Source organism: Quercus robur, chromosome 7 (genome assembly GCF_932294415.1).
Source record: "Quercus robur chromosome 7, dhQueRobu3.1, whole genome shotgun sequence".
Taxonomy (NCBI): domain Eukaryota; kingdom Viridiplantae; phylum Streptophyta; class Magnoliopsida; order Fagales; family Fagaceae; genus Quercus; species Quercus robur.
The window spans coordinates 6483441-6503230 of NC_065540.1; the positions used below are offsets into that span (position 1 = coordinate 6483441).

Here is a 19790-nt window from a genome sequence, read left to right on the forward strand (position 1 = left end):
TTTTTATATCAATAATTATTCCGCCATGCAGTACTAGTTAAAACTCTTTCTGTAATGTATTTTTAATAATATCATCAGTTTTAAGGGGAGGGAACAAGATTATTGTTTTTATTGTATCATATTGCTAAATTGATCCCCAGACTCTTTTAGAGTCTAAAATCTAAATATATATTATTCATGTCGTGTATTCGTGTTTCAGGGTTGTAAAGAATTCCATTATTTCATTGTTTGGTTGAGTTTGAATAATTTTTCTTATTTGTTTCATCTCTGTTTTCAATACAGGACAACTATATATCTTCCAAATATATGATTGAAAATATAGTTCAATCTTTCAAGCAAAAGGAAGAGGAAGAGAAAGAGAAAGAGGAAAGAGAAGGAGAAGGAAGAAGAGCTAGATGGATTATGGTCTGAGCTTCCATTTCATCTTCTTAGTCTAAATGAAGAAGAGCTTGATGGATCATGTTCTGGGTTTTCATTAGATCTTCTTCGTGAGAAAAAGAAGGAAGAACTGCTAGACAGATCATGGTCTGAGCTTCCATTTCATCTTCTTTGTCAATTTTCAGCACGCCTCATTCTCAAAGACTTGAGTACTTTTCGTGCCATTTGCAAATCATGGCAATTAAGTAGTCCTATGAGCCCACTTCAACCATTATTGGATCCCCCATATTCTCATTCTCCATATTTAATGCAATTGGGTAATCACAAATGCACATTATTTCATCCAATGCATGATAATGGCAATTATCAAATGGATATTCCAGAGTTGCGGGATGCATTTATCCGTTATTCAAAGTACGGTTGGCTTCTCTTGTCTAAAATGGATGGAAGTGCCTTTTTCTCCCATCCCTTCAATAGGATTAAAATAGAACCCCCAAGCTATCCTTGCAAGGAAGAATTTGAATCAATGAGTTTTTCTTCTCCCCCAACGTCTACAAATTGTTTTGTTATAGCAATCATATCTCGTGGTGACAAATTTGGCATCATCAGGCGTGGTGAAGTGGCTTGAACTTTGTGCAAATTTATAGAGTATTTTTGACCTATTGGTAATGGGAATCCCCTACTATATAAAGACCGTTGCTACTAGTTGGGTCTACGAGAAGATGGTCTCCCAGCTAAAGTGGGAGTATTTGATCCGCATGAATACTTGACTCATCCTAATCCGTACAAATGTCGATGGAAATATCTTTCCTATTTTACTCCTCCAGAACACTTAGATGATTCATGCAATAGTTATTTGTTGGAAAGTGACGGGAAGCTTTTTGAAGTGTTTGAGCTTAATCAAATTGAGCCAAGTATTCAAATTTACTCATTGAATCTCTCCTCGATTGGAACAAGGATGAAATGGCATAAAGTGACAAATATTGGAAATAAAATGCTATATGTTAGTTCCTGTGGTTCTTTTTCAGAATTGGTTGTGGCAAAAGGTATGAGTAATAAGATTTACTTGCCAAATGTTCTAGACAACAATAACATATTCTACTCTCTCCAAACTAAGAAGTACCACTCCTGTTTTCTTGATTATTCGAGTAAGAGTATATCTCTCGGAAGAGAATCAACCAAATGCACTTGGATTAAACCCAATTACATAGATTTGGATGAAGGGTTTAAATGGTGAGAAGAAGAATTATAGAGGTTGAGGACTTTCAAAGAAGCTTATTCTAGATGGAAAGAACTTCACAAAAAAATTAGTTTAGTTTTACTATGCATTGGTTATATCTCTTGTTTTATTTTTTTAAGTTTCAACGATATATGTGTGTGTATAAATATTGTGCGTACCCAAATTCTACTATGTGGACCGGGCTTAGAATTGGGCTCACAATCTATTTGTATAGTGGGCCTAGTATTTCCTACTAAGGACAGCTCCACCTCAAATCATTCTATAACTTCCCTTAATCCCAGTGAACACCCTTACCCTCCTCTCTGTGTTACTCACTCCCAAGTTTCATTTATTTGCTCTCTCTCTCTCCAAAATTGCTAACTCCCTCCTTCTCACTCTCTTCTCCTTTTTATAGCTTCATGTTGGTGGCGGTGTCATGATTATTTCCTTAGCTCACTTGTGTGGGTGGGGTCCAATCTAATTATTCCTGATGAAAATACGCTCTGATCGAAACGATGGTAATGGTATTGGAGCTGACTCTAGCCTCCAAAAGACCGCTCAGCAACAACATCCCCTAAGGCAATACTGGGTTGCCGAGAACTTGGGTACCCCCGAGCAATCGCACTCCCGACCAAGTTAAAGTTGATTGGTAGGGGCTTGCTTTTGACATGTTTAAGACATGATGGACTCATTGTGGTTTTTGGGCTCAAATTGGGCCTTAAAGTGTGTCCGAATCAAGGCCATAGGTCCAACAGAGTCGGGGTCATGTACTGTACCACAAGGCCGGGGCCCAGGGCTTAATGGGCCTGGGGCCTTATCCCATACATATATATATATATATATATATATGTGTGTGTGTGTGTGTGTGTGTGTGTGTGTGTGTGTGTGGGGACCGTTTTTTTTTTTAGTGGGAAACTCTTGTACTCCCATCCTTTTTTTTTTTTTACGTGCATCCCACATCGAAGAAAACTCATTTCCCCCTCTGCCTTATAAGCGTGAGCTGAAGAGAAATGAGTACCATAAGATAATAACTGATGGTACACTACTCCTTCAGCTTCACAACTTATAAGGCAGCAAGTGGGGGGAGTTGTCTTTGATAAGGGACTGCAAAAAGTTTCCCAGGGAGTATGCAAATAGTTTCCCTGGGACAACAAAAAAGTTGCCCACAATATATATATATAGCCAAAACTGAGAGAAAATCCAATTCAAATTGTAATGCAATTATAATCTAATTTTGTGTCACGTGTCCCATCTAATTTTAGCTTTTAAATTTTTGTTTTAAGTGCGTTAGTTCTGTGTAAAAACTGGATTTCAATTAGAGTTTAATTTTGTGTCACATGTCCCATCTAATCTAAGTTTTAAAATTTTTGTGTCAAGTGAGTTAATTTAGTATAGGAAATGAGAAGTCCAATATATATAAACTATAAAAAATAAAAATATAAAAAAATATAAAAAAAAACCCTAATCATATATCTAACTATATATATAAAATTAGAGAAAAAAAAAAGAGTTTGAATAATTTTATATTTATGAGCCATTTTTTAAACTAAAAATAATTCAAATTTATAAGTTATTTATATAATATACCATAACTATATACGGTCCATTAATAACTAGGTAATATGTGTGTGTGTGTGTATAAAACCAAAGTTTAGAAAACATTCCCTAAAATGGTTTACTAATGTATGCCCTAAGGGCACACATTAGTAAATCCCAAAATTCAATTATAATCAAAATTGGATTTTGTTTTTGTTAGCTTTCCATAAAAATTAAATTGTTTAGATTTTTGTTGTTATTTTTTCTCTAAAATAATGAGCATATTTTTTATACTATTTCTATTCAGATATTTTGTATGCGAACATTTTGAACTCAAAAAAATTGTAATTGAGCTGAATAATTCCATGCACTAATCCCCATTCAATTTAGGAGATACTATTGGACCAATATATTCTTTTTATTTTGTGTTGTATTTAGTAGGATTTCATGTACAATGATTGTGAATTAATATAGTATATGTAGTATCCCACAATGATTTTCAAAATTATATACATAATAAAAATGTAATGAGAAACTTGAGGTAACTAACATCATGAGATTTGCAAGGAAAAACCATTTTAGTACCTCTAAATGTCCTAGTTGAACTAATGTCCTATATGTTTAATAAACTCAAGCTAACATCAATATCACCACTTCAATTTATCATTCCCGTGCATAAGCATGGATTACATACTAGTTTTTGGTGAATTGTAGTGATGTTGTATTGATGTTAGCTTAGGTTATTAAACATATAAGACATTAGTTTGATTTGGACATTTAGAGGTACTAAAATGATTTTTCCTTTCAATTTTCATGAAATTGGTTACGCCCGTGAAATTCTACAAAATACAACACAAAATAAAAGAATAAATTAGTCCAATAGTATCTCATAAATTGAATGGAGATAGATGCATGAGAAATTTTCAGCTGAATTTTAGTTTATTGTGTCTAAGATTTTTGCATACAAAATATCTAAATAGAAAATAGTATAAAAAATATGTTCATTAGTTCAGAGAAAAAATAATAGCAAAAATCTAAACAATTTAATTTGTATAGAAAGCTAACAAAAGCAAAATCTAATTTTGATTAAAATTGAATTTTCTCTAAGTTGCAAAAAATTATATCGAACAAGAAAGTGATTCACCTTGATGGGTAACTAAAAGCAATGTTATAATTTTTTTTAATTTAAATTAAATTCTATTAAGTACTTGTTGTGAACCCTTTGGTTTACACCCTCCAATAAGGAAATTTCACGTCATCATATTACTAAAACATAAATACAGCTGATCACACATAATAACATTCTTAGGACACCACAGCAGAATGGTGTGGCTGAGCACATAAACAGAACTCTCAATGAGCATGCTAAGAGTATGATGTTGCATGCTGGACTACCAAAAACTTTTGGAATGATGCTGTTAGCACTGCAGCTTACCTAATAAATTGAGGACCTTCAGTTCCCATGGAGTTCAGACTTCCTGAGGAGGTTTGGAGCGGTAAAGAGGTAAAGTTTTCACACTTAAAAGTTTTTAGTTGTGTTTCTTATGTTCATATTGATTCTGATGCTCGTAGTAAACTTGATGCAAAGTCTAAAATATGTTTTTTCATTGGCTATGGTGATGAGAAATTTGGCTATAGGTTTTGGGATGAACAAAACAGGAAAATCATTAGAAGTAGAAATGTGATATTTAATGAACAGGTTATGTATAAGGACAGGTCAACTGTAGTGTCAGATGTTACAGAGATAGATCAGAAGAAATCTGAGTTTGTCAACTTAGATGAATTGACTGAAGGTACTGTCCAAAAAAGGGGTGAAAAAGATAAGGAGAATGTAAATTCACAAGTAGATCTGAGTACACCTGTAGCTGAAGTCCGCAGATCTTCCAGAAACATTAGACCTCCACAGCGTTATTCACCCACTCTAAATTATCTCCTGTTGACTGATGGTGGTGAGCCAGAGTGTTATAATGAAGCCTTACAAGATGAGAATTCAAGCAAGTGGGAGTTAGCCATGAAGGATGAGATGGATTCCTTGTTGGGGAATCAGACATGGGAACTGACTGAATTGCCAGTAGGAAAGAAGGTTTTACACAACAAGTGGGTATACAGAATAAAGAATGAACATGATGGTAGCAAATGTTACAAGGCCAGATTAGTTGTTAAAGGGTTCCAGCAGAAGGAAGGCATTGACTACACAGAGATATTTTCTCCAGTTGTGAAGATGTCAACAATCAGACTAGTACTGGGAATGGTGGCTGCAGAAAACTTACATCTTGAGCAGTTAGATGTGAAGACAGCATTCCTTCATGGTGACTTGGAGGAAGACCTTTACATGATTCAGCTAGAAGGGTTCATTGCTCAAGGACAAGAGAATTTAGTCTGCAAACTGAAAAAGAGCTTGTATGGCCTAAAACAATCTCCTAAACAGTGGTACAAGAAATTTGACAGTTTTATGCACAGAATTGGGTTCAAGAGATTTGAAGCTGATCACTGTTGCTATGTTAAGTTTTTTGACAATTCTTACATCATATTACTGTTGTATGTGGATGATATGCTTATTGCAGGGTTTAGCATTGAGGAGATTAATAATCTAAAGAAGCAATTGTCCAAACAGTTTGCAATAAAGGATTTGGGAGCTGCAAAGCAAATCCTTGGTATGAGAATCATTAGAGACAAGGCTAATGGTACATTGAATCTTTCGCAGTCAGAGTATGTGAAGAAAGTTCTCAGCAGGTTCAACATGAATGAAGCTAAACCAGTGAGCACACCTTTGGGTAGTCATTTCAAACTAAGCAAAGAACAATCACCGAAGACAAAAGAAGAAAGGGACCACATGAGCAAGGTACCCTATGCCTCAGCTATTGGCAGCTTAATGTATGCTATGGTGTGTACAAGGCCAGACATTGCACATGCAGTGGGAGTTGTGAGCAGATTCATGAGTAGGCCTGGAAAGCAGCATTGGGAGGCAATCAAGTGGATTCTGAGATATCTGAAGGGTTCATCAGATACATGTCTTTGCTTCATAGGTGCAAGTTTGAAACTGCAGGGTTATGTAGATGCTGATTTTGCTGGTGATATTGATAGTAGAAAGAGTACTATAGAGTTTGTTTTCACTCTGGGTGGTACAGCTATATCATGGGCTTCAAATCTACAGAAGATTTTTACTTTGTCTACTACAGAAGCTGAGTATGTTGCAGCAACTGAAGCTGGAAAGGAGATGATTTGGCTACATGGTTTCTTAGATGAATTGGGTAAGAAGTAGGAGATGGGCATTCTACACAGTGACAGGCAGAGTGCAATCTTTCTTGCCAAAAACTCGGCTTTTCATTCAATGTCGAAGCACATACAGACAAAATTCCACTTTATCCGTTACCTTGTTGAAGATAAGTTGGTAATGCTTGAGAAGATTTGTGGATCTAAGAACCCGGCAGACATGTTGACTAAGGGTGTCACTATTGAGAAGTTGAAGCTGCGCGCAGTTTCAATTGGTCTTCTAGCTTGAGGACAAGAGGATGAGTTGCAGGGATGAGGGACTGTGTTATGGAGGATTGTGGTTGATGTTTGCAGCTTGTGAGCCCTTAAGGGCTAAGGTGGAGCTGATGGAGGAGTTTGCTTGTGTAACTTGATCAATTCAAACCAAGGTGGAGATTTGTTAAAATGGGCCGTGTGTGTGACTTGAATTGTCAAGCCCAAGTCAACGTAAGTTAATAGAATCCTAGTTGTAAAGGGAACGCTCCAGCCGACTTTGATATATATATAAATATATATAAGATGTAGAGTAGCCATGAGATTATAGAAAGTAATTCCAATTAACCTAGTTAGCAGCCGCATGAGAGAAAATAGAGAAAAGAGAGGCAGCCAGCTTCTATTCTTATTTTTTCTGTGAGAGAGTGCTAGGGTGTAATTGGGATTTGGGTTTCTTGAGAGTGTTCTTGTGCACTATTGTATTTTCCCTGATAATAGTGAAATCCCTGCAACTCCGTGAACGTAGGCAAATTGCCGAACCACGTAAATATTGTCTTGTGCGTGTGATTGTTTTCTTTGGCATGTGTTTTCTCTATTTGTTTTGTTTCTCACAGGTTGGGATTTTGGTTAAATTCCTTACAAAATGGTGACTCTCTTGGTGGGAACTGGATGGAGCATGCTGGGGTTTAGACACTTGTGTTTTAGGTAATAATTCATGAACTGAACTATGCTACTAAATTTGCTTTTCAGAAATATGTAACATTTTGAAAATCACAAGTCAATATGGACTTCATTGTATTGCAATTTTTCAATCAAACACCTCAACTATTTAACAAGTGCATGATTAATTGGTTTGTCAATTTCCTTGCAGTTCTTAATGCAAGGGAAAGTTAGTGGCTATGCATCAGTCTTTGAGAAGTACCAAGAGAAGGCAGAAATCCTTTATGGTTCTTGTACTAATTTATTTATGGAATTTATTTCAAAGGTCATCAAGGGTCAGTTAAACCCTCAAAATAATATATTTTGAGGGCTTTTAATACTTTTTTCAAGGGTTTTGACCCTCGAAAAAAATCAACTTTGTTATAGTGGTTGGGATGTTCTTTAATATTGAAATATGATGATTTTTGGTATAGGTGGGATTTGAACCTAAGTCTCTTATTTGATGATAAGAGACTCCACTTACGATTATGCTTTAAGAATTACATTATGTATGTACTAGATCAATCTAAATTATAGAAATAGATGTTATGAGTTTCAATTATAAGGTTTATAGCCTAAAAATGAGTTATAAAAAAATAATCACTTAGGATGGGAGTGGTCGAGCCCAACAATAAGAGACTTGATGTGTGCTAAGTGGCATCAACTAATTTGTTAGTGTCAACAGAAAATGCTTTGTCTTAAACACAAAATAGTAAGGGCATCAGAGACAAAATATTGTTTAAATTATGATGGTTAACAACTTAACATGCACAAACTTAATTTTCGAGAGAGCTATTAAAGTTTATTATTTTGAAATAAAGAAATAAAAAAAAAAGTGCAATGTGTATTTTAAGGAAAGAAATTATTTATAATCAAAAAACAAGAAAGTGCAATATCTATATCTCTCCCTATGTAGGAGTTTTAACTTTTAACAAAGCCCTAAGAAATGGTCAATAGATGAAATCATATATAGTGCATTACTTCTTTCTTTTGTTATAGTTTTCTTTCATTTATGACTTATAAAGTCAACTGACTCTATTTTGTACTTTTTTTGGTGTAAGGTGGAGTGTGGATCAATTTTCTCCGATCCATTGAAGAATTAGCGCCGAACTACCCATGTAGCTTGTGCAGCTAAAATTTGAATGCATAACCCAAAAAGTCAGGCCATATTAGGCTGGCTTGCAACTGGCAGGCAATATTGAATGCTAGCTACAATGTTTAACCCAAATCTAACTAGCTAGCATTTAGCTTGCTATTAGAAAAAATGAATGCATCACATGATAAAACTTTAAACTATTACGGTATATTTACTAGACTGTAATAGATAATGTAATGTAATGGTTATTCCAATGATTTAGCTATTCAGTAATTTAGTTATGTTTTTATTACATAAAATAATCATTCTATATGAATAGTTATTCTTTAAAATGAGGGATAATTATTTTTTTTGAAAGGATTGTAATAGATATTCCTTAATAGGTGTAATAATTTTTAAAATTAATATATTTTCAAATAAACAAACTTTCCATATGCACATAACAATTATAGAAATTTAAAAAAAAAAATCATCAAAAAAATAAATTATCTTTCTCAAATTTAAAAAAAAAATTTATATTTTTTTTTGGAAATATAATTGTTTAAAATATTTCCTAAAATAGATTTTAAATTTTATTCTAATATTACAACTCATAACAAAACTTATGAATAGATTTAATTATTCTATTATAACACATTTTATTCTCAGTAATAAAGATTACCATTCCAATCGTAATTCTCATTTAATATACCAAATGTGCCCTTATAGTTGTGTTTCTGCTTAGTATATATAGATAGATAGATATAGATATGATCATAGAGCTCATTGACATTAGCTTCACCAACAAAGAACTGCACCCTTGAACCTGCCATTTGTCTTCTGTATATCATGAAGAATTATGGTTTACCAATCTTCAATTGTTGGTTTCTACTGTTTCTTCTATATTGGCAACCAATATCCATTACTGCTCAAACTGGTAATGCCAAAGATACTTACATGTAGGATGCTAATAATGTTGTTGTTTTTTTATATATATAATGAGAATTGCAATATTATTATTACCTATGATGATGATGTGATACTAAAATTTACTTGGCAGGTGAAGAGCCTGAGTTTAACTATATTGAAGGGAGTCCAAAAGGACCCGAACACTGGGGAGAACTTAAGTCAGAATGGAAACTGTGTAAGATTGGGCAACGTCAATCTCCAATTGATATATTGAATAAGGATGTGCAAGTTAACATAAATCCAAGAGATCTGAGGTTCAATTATAAGGCATCTAATGCAATCATAAAGAATACAGGTCATTCTGTTGAGGTAAGAAGATAACTTATAAGCTTTGTCAATAAATAAGTTTACATACACCAATCATAACTTTTCATCCATGGAATTTTAAAAAGAGTACAAAATATGTTGTGTACTTAACATTACTTATAAGTTTTATAAGCAAAAGCTACATGATAAAGACATAGTAGGGTATTTATGTGTTGTTGTATGATGTATCCAATGTTGGAGACCAACTTATCTTGCTCTTTAAAAGCGCTATTCAAAATTTAAATAGCCGGTTTTACCTAATTAGTAATTAGATAGGACAAATGGTTAATTAGAGGTAAAGTTCAATTTGCTTCAATTCATTCGGGCTAGGTTTATAATCAAGTCTTGGAACAAAATTACTCAAATTTTAAAGTATAACCTTAATAGGCGTTTCTAGAATTGGGTCAACTCTCACTTTCCGCCCTCCCTCTAAACATAAAAATGCATTAATCCACTAATTAGTAAGATGAAAATTGATGAATCATCAAGGCCCTGTTTGGTTATTATTGGGGGTGGATTTATTTTCTCTTTCCATTTTCTAAACTCATTTTTTGTTTCTCAAATCTTGTATTCATTTTCTCTACCAAACCCATTTCATGTTTGGCATTATTTTCTAGTCTAGTTTTTGTTTTTTTTTTTTTCACTTTATATTTTTCAATTAAAAATTCAACACAATTGAGAGAGAGTGTGTTTTTGATGGGACAAGTCAATGTTAGAGGAACCCACATATTTGGTTTATTTATGAAAATTCATTGTATTCATTTTCAAGAAAATGAAAACACCAAAAAGTTGTATTCAGTTTTTTGTATTCAAATCCTTTTTTTTTTTTGGAAACTAAAAATGAAAACTGAATACAAATACAAAATTAAACATGTTTTTTAATGAATATAGAATACACCCCTTTTTTGCTCAAATTAAACAAGCATCTCCAAAATAGTAAATGATCTATCACATGATTATACGTCTTACAATCATTCAATTCAATTAACTTCAACAATTTACAACCAAAAAAAAAAAGGTGTCCTAAACAAAGTTTTGAATACTATTTTGGAAGCCACTTCTAATTGACCGTTAGAAGAAAAAAAAAATTCAATATGGAAGGTTTTTGAAATTTGAAATTTTCGCATATATATAATAATAATAATAATATACCTTATAAAATAAATATAAGTACTACATAATTTATGCCGTCTCACTTCCCAATATGGAAGGTTTTTATCATAAAAAAAAAATAATAATATTGAACTATAACAAAATTATCTCATATATCCATTTCAGAAATAATCTTTTAAAAAAATAGAAATCAAACTTTTAGAAATAAGACAATTGGAAATTGAAATATACTTGATTAAATCTAACTTGTAGGGGGAAAATTACCAAAATGCCCAACATTTAAAAAAAAAAAAAATTACAACCTCTACAAAATCATATTCTGAGCCTAAACTAAGTTTTCATATGAAATTGCTAGAATAGGCTAAAATGCCCAAAACACACTGATATGGCCCGGTATCTTTTAGACAATGCAAATAATGGTTGCTGTGTACTGATTTTATGTACCAATAAGATTTGAACGAAACAGAATTCAAAACATTGATTTTAAATATTCACAATAATATTGTTGTCAAAGAATGCAAATTTAAATATAATATGGTATTTTAAAAAAATATTGGTTCAATAGCTAATTGTACGTGATGAGTGATGACACAGGTTGAATGGGTTGGTGATGCTGGATCAATTCAAATCAATGGCAAGCAATACTCCCTCCGACAATGCCATTGGCACTCACCCGCAGAGCATCTCATCAATGGCAAAAGGTCTCTCTCTCTCTCTCAAATTAAATCTCTCACCGCCAACAAATTTCATCTACAATGATTTATTAACTAGGTATGACTTGGAGCTGCATATGGTTCACGTAAACACATCAAATCAAGTTTCTGTTGTACGTGCCCAGTTTTACCAAATCGGTGAGCCCGATTCATTCTTGTCAAAGGTAAAGAATTAGGCACTAGATTAATCCCCTATGAATTCTTCACACATTATAACTTCTTAGTGTTTTTAAAATTATTCCTTTTTTTTTTTTTTTTTTTTTGTTTCAGTTCACAGAGGAGCTAAAAACTTTGGTTAATAATAGGGGAAAGAGACCCATAGGGATAATAGATCCTAGAGAGACAAACACAGATACATTCAAGTATTACAGATATAATGGATCACTCACAACACCTCCTTGTGATGAAGGTGTTACTTGGATCGTCAATGCAAAGGTATGGCTAAACACCTTCACTAACTCCAATTAACTCTTCTATTCTTACTTCTTCTTTTTTTCATTTTCTTTTTAACTTGACTATTTACCTTATCTTGTATTTGCCTCAGATAAATACTGTCTCAAGCAAACAAGTACAATTACTTCGGGAAGCTAATTTCGATGTATGTGCTATATATATTTAGCTCAAATTGTAAAAATTGTTTTTTATTTTTATCTTTATTTTTTAAAATGTTTGACATTTGTTTCAAAAAAAATTTTGTATTTTAAACTATTTGATTTTAGTTTCTATACTTTTAAAAATAATTTTTAGAAGCAAAAACTTTGACATGGCAAACAAAATTTATGCTATGTTGCAGGCTTCACATCATTAAAGTGATCTCCATTTCACAAATTTCAATATTTAAGTTAGTAAGTTCTATGATTCTATTCATTAGACAACAGCAAATAACTTTTTAAATATAATTATATTTTTAAACTAATTTAGGCTGATGATAAAGAAGAAGAAACAAACATCAAGGTGGAGGACCACAAATATATAATCTAACTTTCAAAAAAAAATTAAATCCTTGATTTAATTGGTTAATCTATTAATTGCAGTACCGTGGAAAGGATAATGCAAGGCCTGTGCAGGCTCTCAATGACCGAAAAATCTTCCTATATGGGGCAAGACCATGGTGAAGGTCATTCTACGCACTGTAAAATAAAGTACTTCTTCCTCTATGGAAAGAAAAGGGTTATTCTACTATAATAAAGCAACTCTTCCTCCATGGCAAGAAAAGAGTTATTCTGCTGTAATAAAGTAATTCTTCCTCCATGATGAAGAAAAAAGTTATTCTACTTTAATAAATTGATAATTAATTTTACACTAAAAGCTTCTGGATGTCTTTGAATTATTTTGAAGTACGTAACTTCGTTTGTACTGCATACTGCATAGCACTCATTTTGGCTTGCAATAATTAATCTTCTGTCAATCAGTCTTAACTTAAAATGTCAACTTATGTTTATATATAGTTTTTTAAAACTTTTTTTTTTCTAAAGTACAACATTAATTATATTAAATGGGTTATTTTTTAAAGCAAAATAAGCTATTGAAAATAGATTCAATCAAACATAACACAAGTGAATGTACCGCGCAGTTAATTTATCTAAAGTTAATTAGAGTTAATTATTATTATGATTTTATTTTACCCTAGTTTATTTTAAGATTTTTTATCTAAAATATTAGATATTAGATCTAATATCTAATAAATTATATATTGGTGAGTTATATTGTCATTTAGGATATCACAATATGGAGATTAATTTAATATCTAAAATATTCCACAGCAAGAAACTAGCTAGGGTTATTGGTGTCTTCTCACCATTTCCTTAATTTGTTGGTATATTCGTATCTTTTTAATGTGTTCCACCATAGAACCATATATATTACTTCGATCTGCAGGCCACCAGCTGCCTCAAACCTTCAGTCCTTTGAAGCTCAAAATTGGTCGAATAATTTTTAGAGCCAATATTCGTTTTTTTTACTGATTATCTCAAAAGATTAAGATCACCCATTTGATATTATGATAAATTATTAATTATCTCAAAATCTTTTAAGTTGTTAAAAAATAATGAATTTAATCAATTTTTACTTAACCACCAAAGGCTTCCTCCTTTCAATCAAAACAGCAACATTCGAAGTGATTTTGTTTTATTTCTAACTACGTACACAGTTAATTTCATTTAATTTCTAAGAAAACATAAAACATGCATGGAGGTCTTTTAATTGAAATCTCCAATCACCCTAATTGGCACTTTCCTCCACAAGCAACAGTTCCTATATCCAGTGCCAATATAACCCATTAATTGCCTTGTAGCTATTGAGCAAAACACATAGGTCAGGGAAGCTCCAGCAGCATATGCAGGAAGTAATTCATGCGTCACGCACAGATAATATTTGATAGAATGCTAAGCTCTAACACTTGTGATGATCATTATTCATTCCATGCTTTGCATTTGAATATTTGATGCATGAAAAAGAAGCAACTGAAAATTTTGAATAGACATATTGGAAAAACTAAGCAACAACAACCAAAATAAACAACTTCTCATTATTAAAAGCAAACCACAGACGCAGGGGCGGAGCTACATTGCTCCAAATTTTTTTTTTTTTTTCTCCTACAACTATACTACTAATTGGATATAGTCCTCCCAAAAAATTAGAACCGGACCCCCCAATTATTTCTAAGATTTCTAGTTAGTCCAATGGATTTTTAGTTAGCCTCCTCAATCATTCAAAACTTTATTACATGTCCACCCCAATTATTTCTAAGATTTATAGTTAATCCAAAAGATAATGACTAATAGTTGATTTTCTCCATTGTTCAAAAAATTTATAATTAATCCAATAGATAATAACTCACTCTCTAGCATCATTGACAACCCATTTCCCAACATAATTTCAATTTTTTTCATCTTTAGGTACCTACAAAGCTTTGTTGTGGCTGCTAGTGCCAGCCCATCGCCCCATTTTCTTTCTTCCCAACACAAAAACTCCTATCTCAACCAAAATTATTAATCCATTTTTTTTCTTGGTGCAACATCATCTTCTTGACTCTTCAAAGAAGTGAATATGCAAATGCATTTTCTTTTCTCTCTCTTTTATCAATCATCATTGTTATTTTACCATTAGTATTATTTTTGTTTCTTTCTTCTGCCACTATGTGTGTGTTGATATGCATAAGGGTATTTAAGATTTTTTTTTTTGTTCACATTTTTGTATTGCTATCTTTTTTCCATTAAAGATTGTTGGGCATAATTTTGATGTGAACTATTCTTTTATTGGATTTTTTTTTTTTTTTTTTAGTATTTGTCTATAATAAACTATATAATTTTTGTATGTTCATTAATATTTAAGAATATAACAATATATCAAAATAAATAATTTTGTATTCAATATGAACTATGGTTAATATGTCAATACTACAATTCGGCTCCCCCAAGTAAAATTTTCTGGCTACGCCCCTGCACAAATGGATTTAGATGATTTTTTTTTTTACTTGACATGTCGAGATAAACTTGTATTTATGCATAGGTTTTATTTATTAGTCTATTGTTTCCCAAGTTCATACCAGATCATTTTTTCCCTTAAATGATATAATCAAAGGTGAACATAATATGACAACAGTCATATTCTGCTAGATTTTAGACTACTATTTCATTCTTTTTTCTTTCTTTCTTTTTTATCAAAAGGTAACTGTTTCATTCTAGTTAGGGCAAACAGAAGATTTCTTTTTTTTTTTCCTAGGGTTTTTTTCCCCTCTTTTTACAATATGGATCAATGGATGGATCTCCCAATTGTATGTGGCACAAGTTTTTGCTAATGCATATCTACTGTAGTAAAAGCTTTAATGAAATATCTTCACTTGTTTAACTAAAAATAAATGTTTAGCAGCAATTTAAGAGTTTAAGAATTCCCCCAATCCAGGGATAATTTATTCAACAGGCAAATCTTTAGATACAAAATTCAAAACATTTGGTGGAGCATCCTCCATCCAAATAGGTAAAAGAAAAGACATTCCAGCCTCCCTCACTAAAGCATGGGCTACACTATTACCCTACCGCCATACATGAGAGATAGAATAAGTTTGAAACAAACCAGCTATAGACTAAAAGTCTTTTACTAAATGCCCCACAAATGCATTGGAGCTATCTTCCTCCCTTACACTTCTCACCACCCCCTCGGCATCACCCTCAAAGCAGACATTCTTGAACCCCAACTCATTGGCGAAGATGGCAGCTCTCTTAGCAACCAGCATCTCGAGTACCTCCACCAACGATGGCAACACTATTTTCTCAAATAAGGCAACCTTTACCTCCCCCTTTTCATTCCGAATCATAACTCCCACCCTTGTCTCATATGAATTACTAAAAACTACACCATTGAAATTCACCTTTATTAAATCAGGTGGAGGAGGCTTCCAGTGATTAGGACTTGATTGGCACTGACCAGTTATCCTCGATTCTTCTACTAGAACTTAGCTAGGAGTGTTAAGGCTGATTTATAGATTTTGTGGATCGGGGTTCTATCTTCCTTGCTTCGAAGCTTGTTGCGACATTGCCATATTTCCCATGCTACCATTGCAAATTTTTCTAACTCTCTTGTCTCTTCAAGTATGAAACTAACCAGGTCACACATGGTATTCATCCTCGGGTTTTTCACCCTAGCTGCTGCAAACGAGGCTTCCCAAACTATTTGGATACAGTCACAACTCCAGATTACATGAACTTCATCCTCAATTTCCAACGAACACTGATCATAGATTTTGTTATCAATAATCTTTCTTTTGTGTAACCCCACCTTAGTAGGAAGTGCACTTGAGCATGCTCGCCAAAGGAAGATTTTAACCTTACTTGGCACCTTGAGATGCCAAATACTCTTCCAGAATCTTTTAACTCCCTCATCCATAAACCTTGATGGTGCACCTGTTGCCTAGCTTCACACAATAATTGATAACCCGATCTGACAGAATAAGACCTAGTTCTACATTTAGGCCATGACACACAGTCTTCCTGGCTTATGACAAAAATAGGAATACCTTTGATCCTTTGAGCCTCAAAAGGAAGGAACATGGCATCCACCAATTGATCATTCCAACCAGCACCATTCAGACCAATCTGTAGAAATACTATTTGAGGGTGAAATCACCTTAGCTGGTTCCTCCCCTGGCAGCCACCTCTCCCCAAAAAATTTTATTTTCTTGCCATCCCCAACCCTCCACAACATACACGATTTGATCAATGGTAATGCTTTCACAATGCTTTGCCAAGCATATGAACCCAAGGAAGGTTTAGCATCCAAGACTGAGCCATTAGGAAAATACTTGGCACTAAAAACTCGGTAGAACAGGTATGTGTGATCTGTTAACAACCTCCACACTTGTTTCGCCAACATCACCTCATTGAACTTCTCTAAATTCTTGAATCCCATTCCACCCAAAGTCTTTGGTTTGCACAAGGTCTCCCAATCTTTCCAATGGATTTTGCATTGATCTCCCCGTTGCCCCCCACCAAAACTTCCCAATCAATCTCTCAATATCTTGTATAAGTCCCTTTGGAAGCTTGAAGTAACTCATAGCAAAAGTGGGGATTGCATGAACTACTGCCTTAAGCAAGACCTCCTTACCCACTTGAGATAGAAGCCTCTCTTTCCACCCTTGAAGCTTATTCCACACCCTTTCTCTAATGTCATTAAGACTCTCTTTCTTGTTTCGACCCACCACAGCCAGTAATCCAAGATACTTCTCATACTCCCTAACCTCATTTACTCCCAAGAACTCCACCAATTCTACCCTTCGTTCTTCTGTAGTAGCCTTACTAAAAAACACCGTAGTTTTTTCTCTATTTAACTTTTGCCCCGAAGCTAGCTCATACAACTGTAATAATTGAAGAATTACCTCCAAATCACCCCTTGATGCACGGCAAAACAGCAAGGTATCATCGGCAAAGAACAAGTGACTGATTCTTAGGCCATTTCGACACAAAGAGAATCCTCTAATTACCTTAGATCTGGCTGCATGTTGTAATTGCTGGTTTAGAGCTTCCAAACATATCAAAAATAGATATGGTGAAAGCGGATCATCCTGCCTAATCCCACTCGTTAGCCAAATATCCCCTCTTGGATCACCATTCACCAAAACTTGATAGGAAGCTGACCCCATACAAGCCATGATCAAATCCACCAACCGACTAGAAAATCTCATTTTCCTCATGGTTAGCTCCAAGACCCACCATTTAACCCTATCATACGCCTTGCTCATATCAAGTTTGAGAGCTATAAACCCTCCCTTTTTTTACTTCTGATTTTTCATATGATGTAGGGGCTCAAATGCTACAAGGATATTATCCGAAATTGCCTTATCAAATTGGAAAGCACTCTATGATTCTAAGATAATAAGAGGTAGTAAACCCGTCATCCCATTGGCAACAATCTTTGAAACAAGCTTATATACAATGTTACACAGAGAAATAGATCGAAATTCAGATACTTTGGTAGGGGTTTTTACCTTGGGGATAAGAGTGATGAATGTACTATTGAGAGAAGAGGGAATGACTCTCGTGGATAGGCTTAACATATGAGTTGGGAACAATTGAACATATGAGTTGGGAACAATTGAACAAAACTCACTCACACTTAACTCTAGAATCTGTGAAGCTCTTGAACCATACGAACAAGTATTTCCTGAAAAACAACAACACGAGATGATCATTGTAAGCAGAAATCTAAAAATGCATATAGAGCAAGCACAATGTGATCAAGCAATATAGATTAAAACAATAAAGTATGGCTTGACCAAAAATGAACAATCACTATAAATAGTGACCACAATGATCATTCACACAAGTAATGAACATCCAGACATACAAGCTAATAAGCTTAATGCAAAGTATCATTTGCATGTCCAACACTCAACTGATACAACAACACAAGGTAATTGCATCAAAGATATAAAATCCAACAAGGGCATAAGAGTAATGTACTTAAAGAAATGCATAACATTAACAATAAGTACTAAGCTACAAAGCATGGGTACAAAAGCAATATATTGAATATAAACTAAAGTACCAAAAGCTTTAAACAAAAGCACAGTAAATATCCATAAGTTTATGTACCAAAAGCTTTAACAAAAAGTGCTGTGTAGGCCTATATTAAAACAATCCAAACAACAACAACAACAACAAAAAAAACATAAACAAAATGTTTTTCTCCCCCTTAAAATGGTTCTCTCCCTCAAGAGCTACTCCTTCATCTCCAAAGTTCTCCCCTTTTTTGACCAAAATGGCCAAAGGGCTACTGCTAGGTAGTGAAGCTGTCAAACTTTGTTGAAAAAAGATTCATTGTTCTTGGATAGCAGCAGACCCTTCAATCCTAATCTACCCAGTGCACCTAAGCCTAATCTACCCTTCTAAACTACTTCCCAAGTACCAAAATGCCTCCTCATAGATATGGGTATGGTAAGATAAGGATTTGGCTAATGTACCTCTCAAGGATGTAACAATGGAGAGGGTGAGAGTAGAGGAATTTGGAGAATCAAAAGATGAAGATTGTAGATGAGTCAATCTTGTTTTTCTTTTATGGTTTCTCTCTCAAAATTTTCTCTGAAAGCTCTCTACATTTCATGGGTATAACGGTATTTATAGTAGGGTGAATGAGGAATGCGAACAATCAGGTTTCTAACAAGCAGAGCATTCTAGCAACTTAAGCTCGTGACTGGAATGAGTTGCGAGCTAACTGCCTGGCCAGACTGGAAATTTTGTCCTATAGTGCTACAGCTAGCGTGATCCTTCAGCTCCCCTGCATGCTTCACATGTGTACCACCTTTCACGACTCACCAGTCGCAAGATCCAATCGCGAGACTCTTCTTGAGTGCATACTCTTGAGCTTTTTTTCACACTCTCTCACACACTACCCTTACATGATTCCCACCTAAATACAGGGTTTCTAAATACTGAATTACAAAAAAATTTGGCATAAAATAAAGCCAACAAAATGATTGAATAAATTCAACTTTACAGATTTTAATTTCCTTAGAGTGGCCCAAGAGATGTAGTGGTTTCTTGTGTCAAGTTCATCATAAAACCCAGTGAACCTCCATTCATCCTCCTTGCCCTTATTTATTATAGCATCTGTATGATTAGGCGAGTAAATATCAACCGAAAGATCTACATCTTTTTTCCACATGATAGCCACCCTGCCACCTCTCCCTTCTCTTGAAAAATCAAACAAGCCTTCAAACGTGAGCTTGTCTCAAATGAAAAGCAACCTAGTTTTATCAATCCATGTTTTGACTAAGAACACGACTAAGGGACCTTGAGCTTGAATGATATCACCAAGCTCTTGC

At 33.9% G+C, this 19790-nt stretch overlaps 3 protein-coding genes across 3 annotated transcripts in view; 2 read left to right on the forward strand and 1 right to left on the reverse strand.

Moving 5' to 3' along the window:
• Positions 1–12832, forward strand: part of LOC126691936 (alpha carbonic anhydrase 7-like) — a 60036-nt gene extending 47204 nt beyond the window's left edge. The window contains exon 8 of the mRNA XM_050387271.1: positions 12591–12832. The gene's annotated coding sequence lies outside the window, so the exon portion shown is untranslated. The remainder of the gene's footprint in view (positions 1–12590) is intronic.
• On the forward strand, positions 9159–12781 carry LOC126691937 (alpha carbonic anhydrase 7-like). Its single transcript, XM_050387273.1, has 7 exons — positions 9159–9309; positions 9433–9650; positions 11355–11461; positions 11532–11637; positions 11744–11908; positions 12018–12071; positions 12508–12781. The coding sequence occupies exons 1-7, from the start codon at positions 9222–9224 to the stop codon at positions 12586–12588; spliced, it is 819 nt and encodes a 272-aa protein (XP_050243230.1). The 5' UTR covers positions 9159–9221; the 3' UTR covers positions 12589–12781.
• A 4015-nt stretch (positions 12833–16847) lies between the features above and the next one.
• On the reverse strand, positions 16848–17660 carry LOC126690953 (uncharacterized). The gene has a single exon (XM_050386051.1). It carries the CDS (start codon positions 17658–17660, stop codon positions 16848–16850), a length of 813 nt encoding a protein of 270 aa, XP_050242008.1.
• Between the last annotated feature and the right edge of the window lie 2130 nt (positions 17661–19790).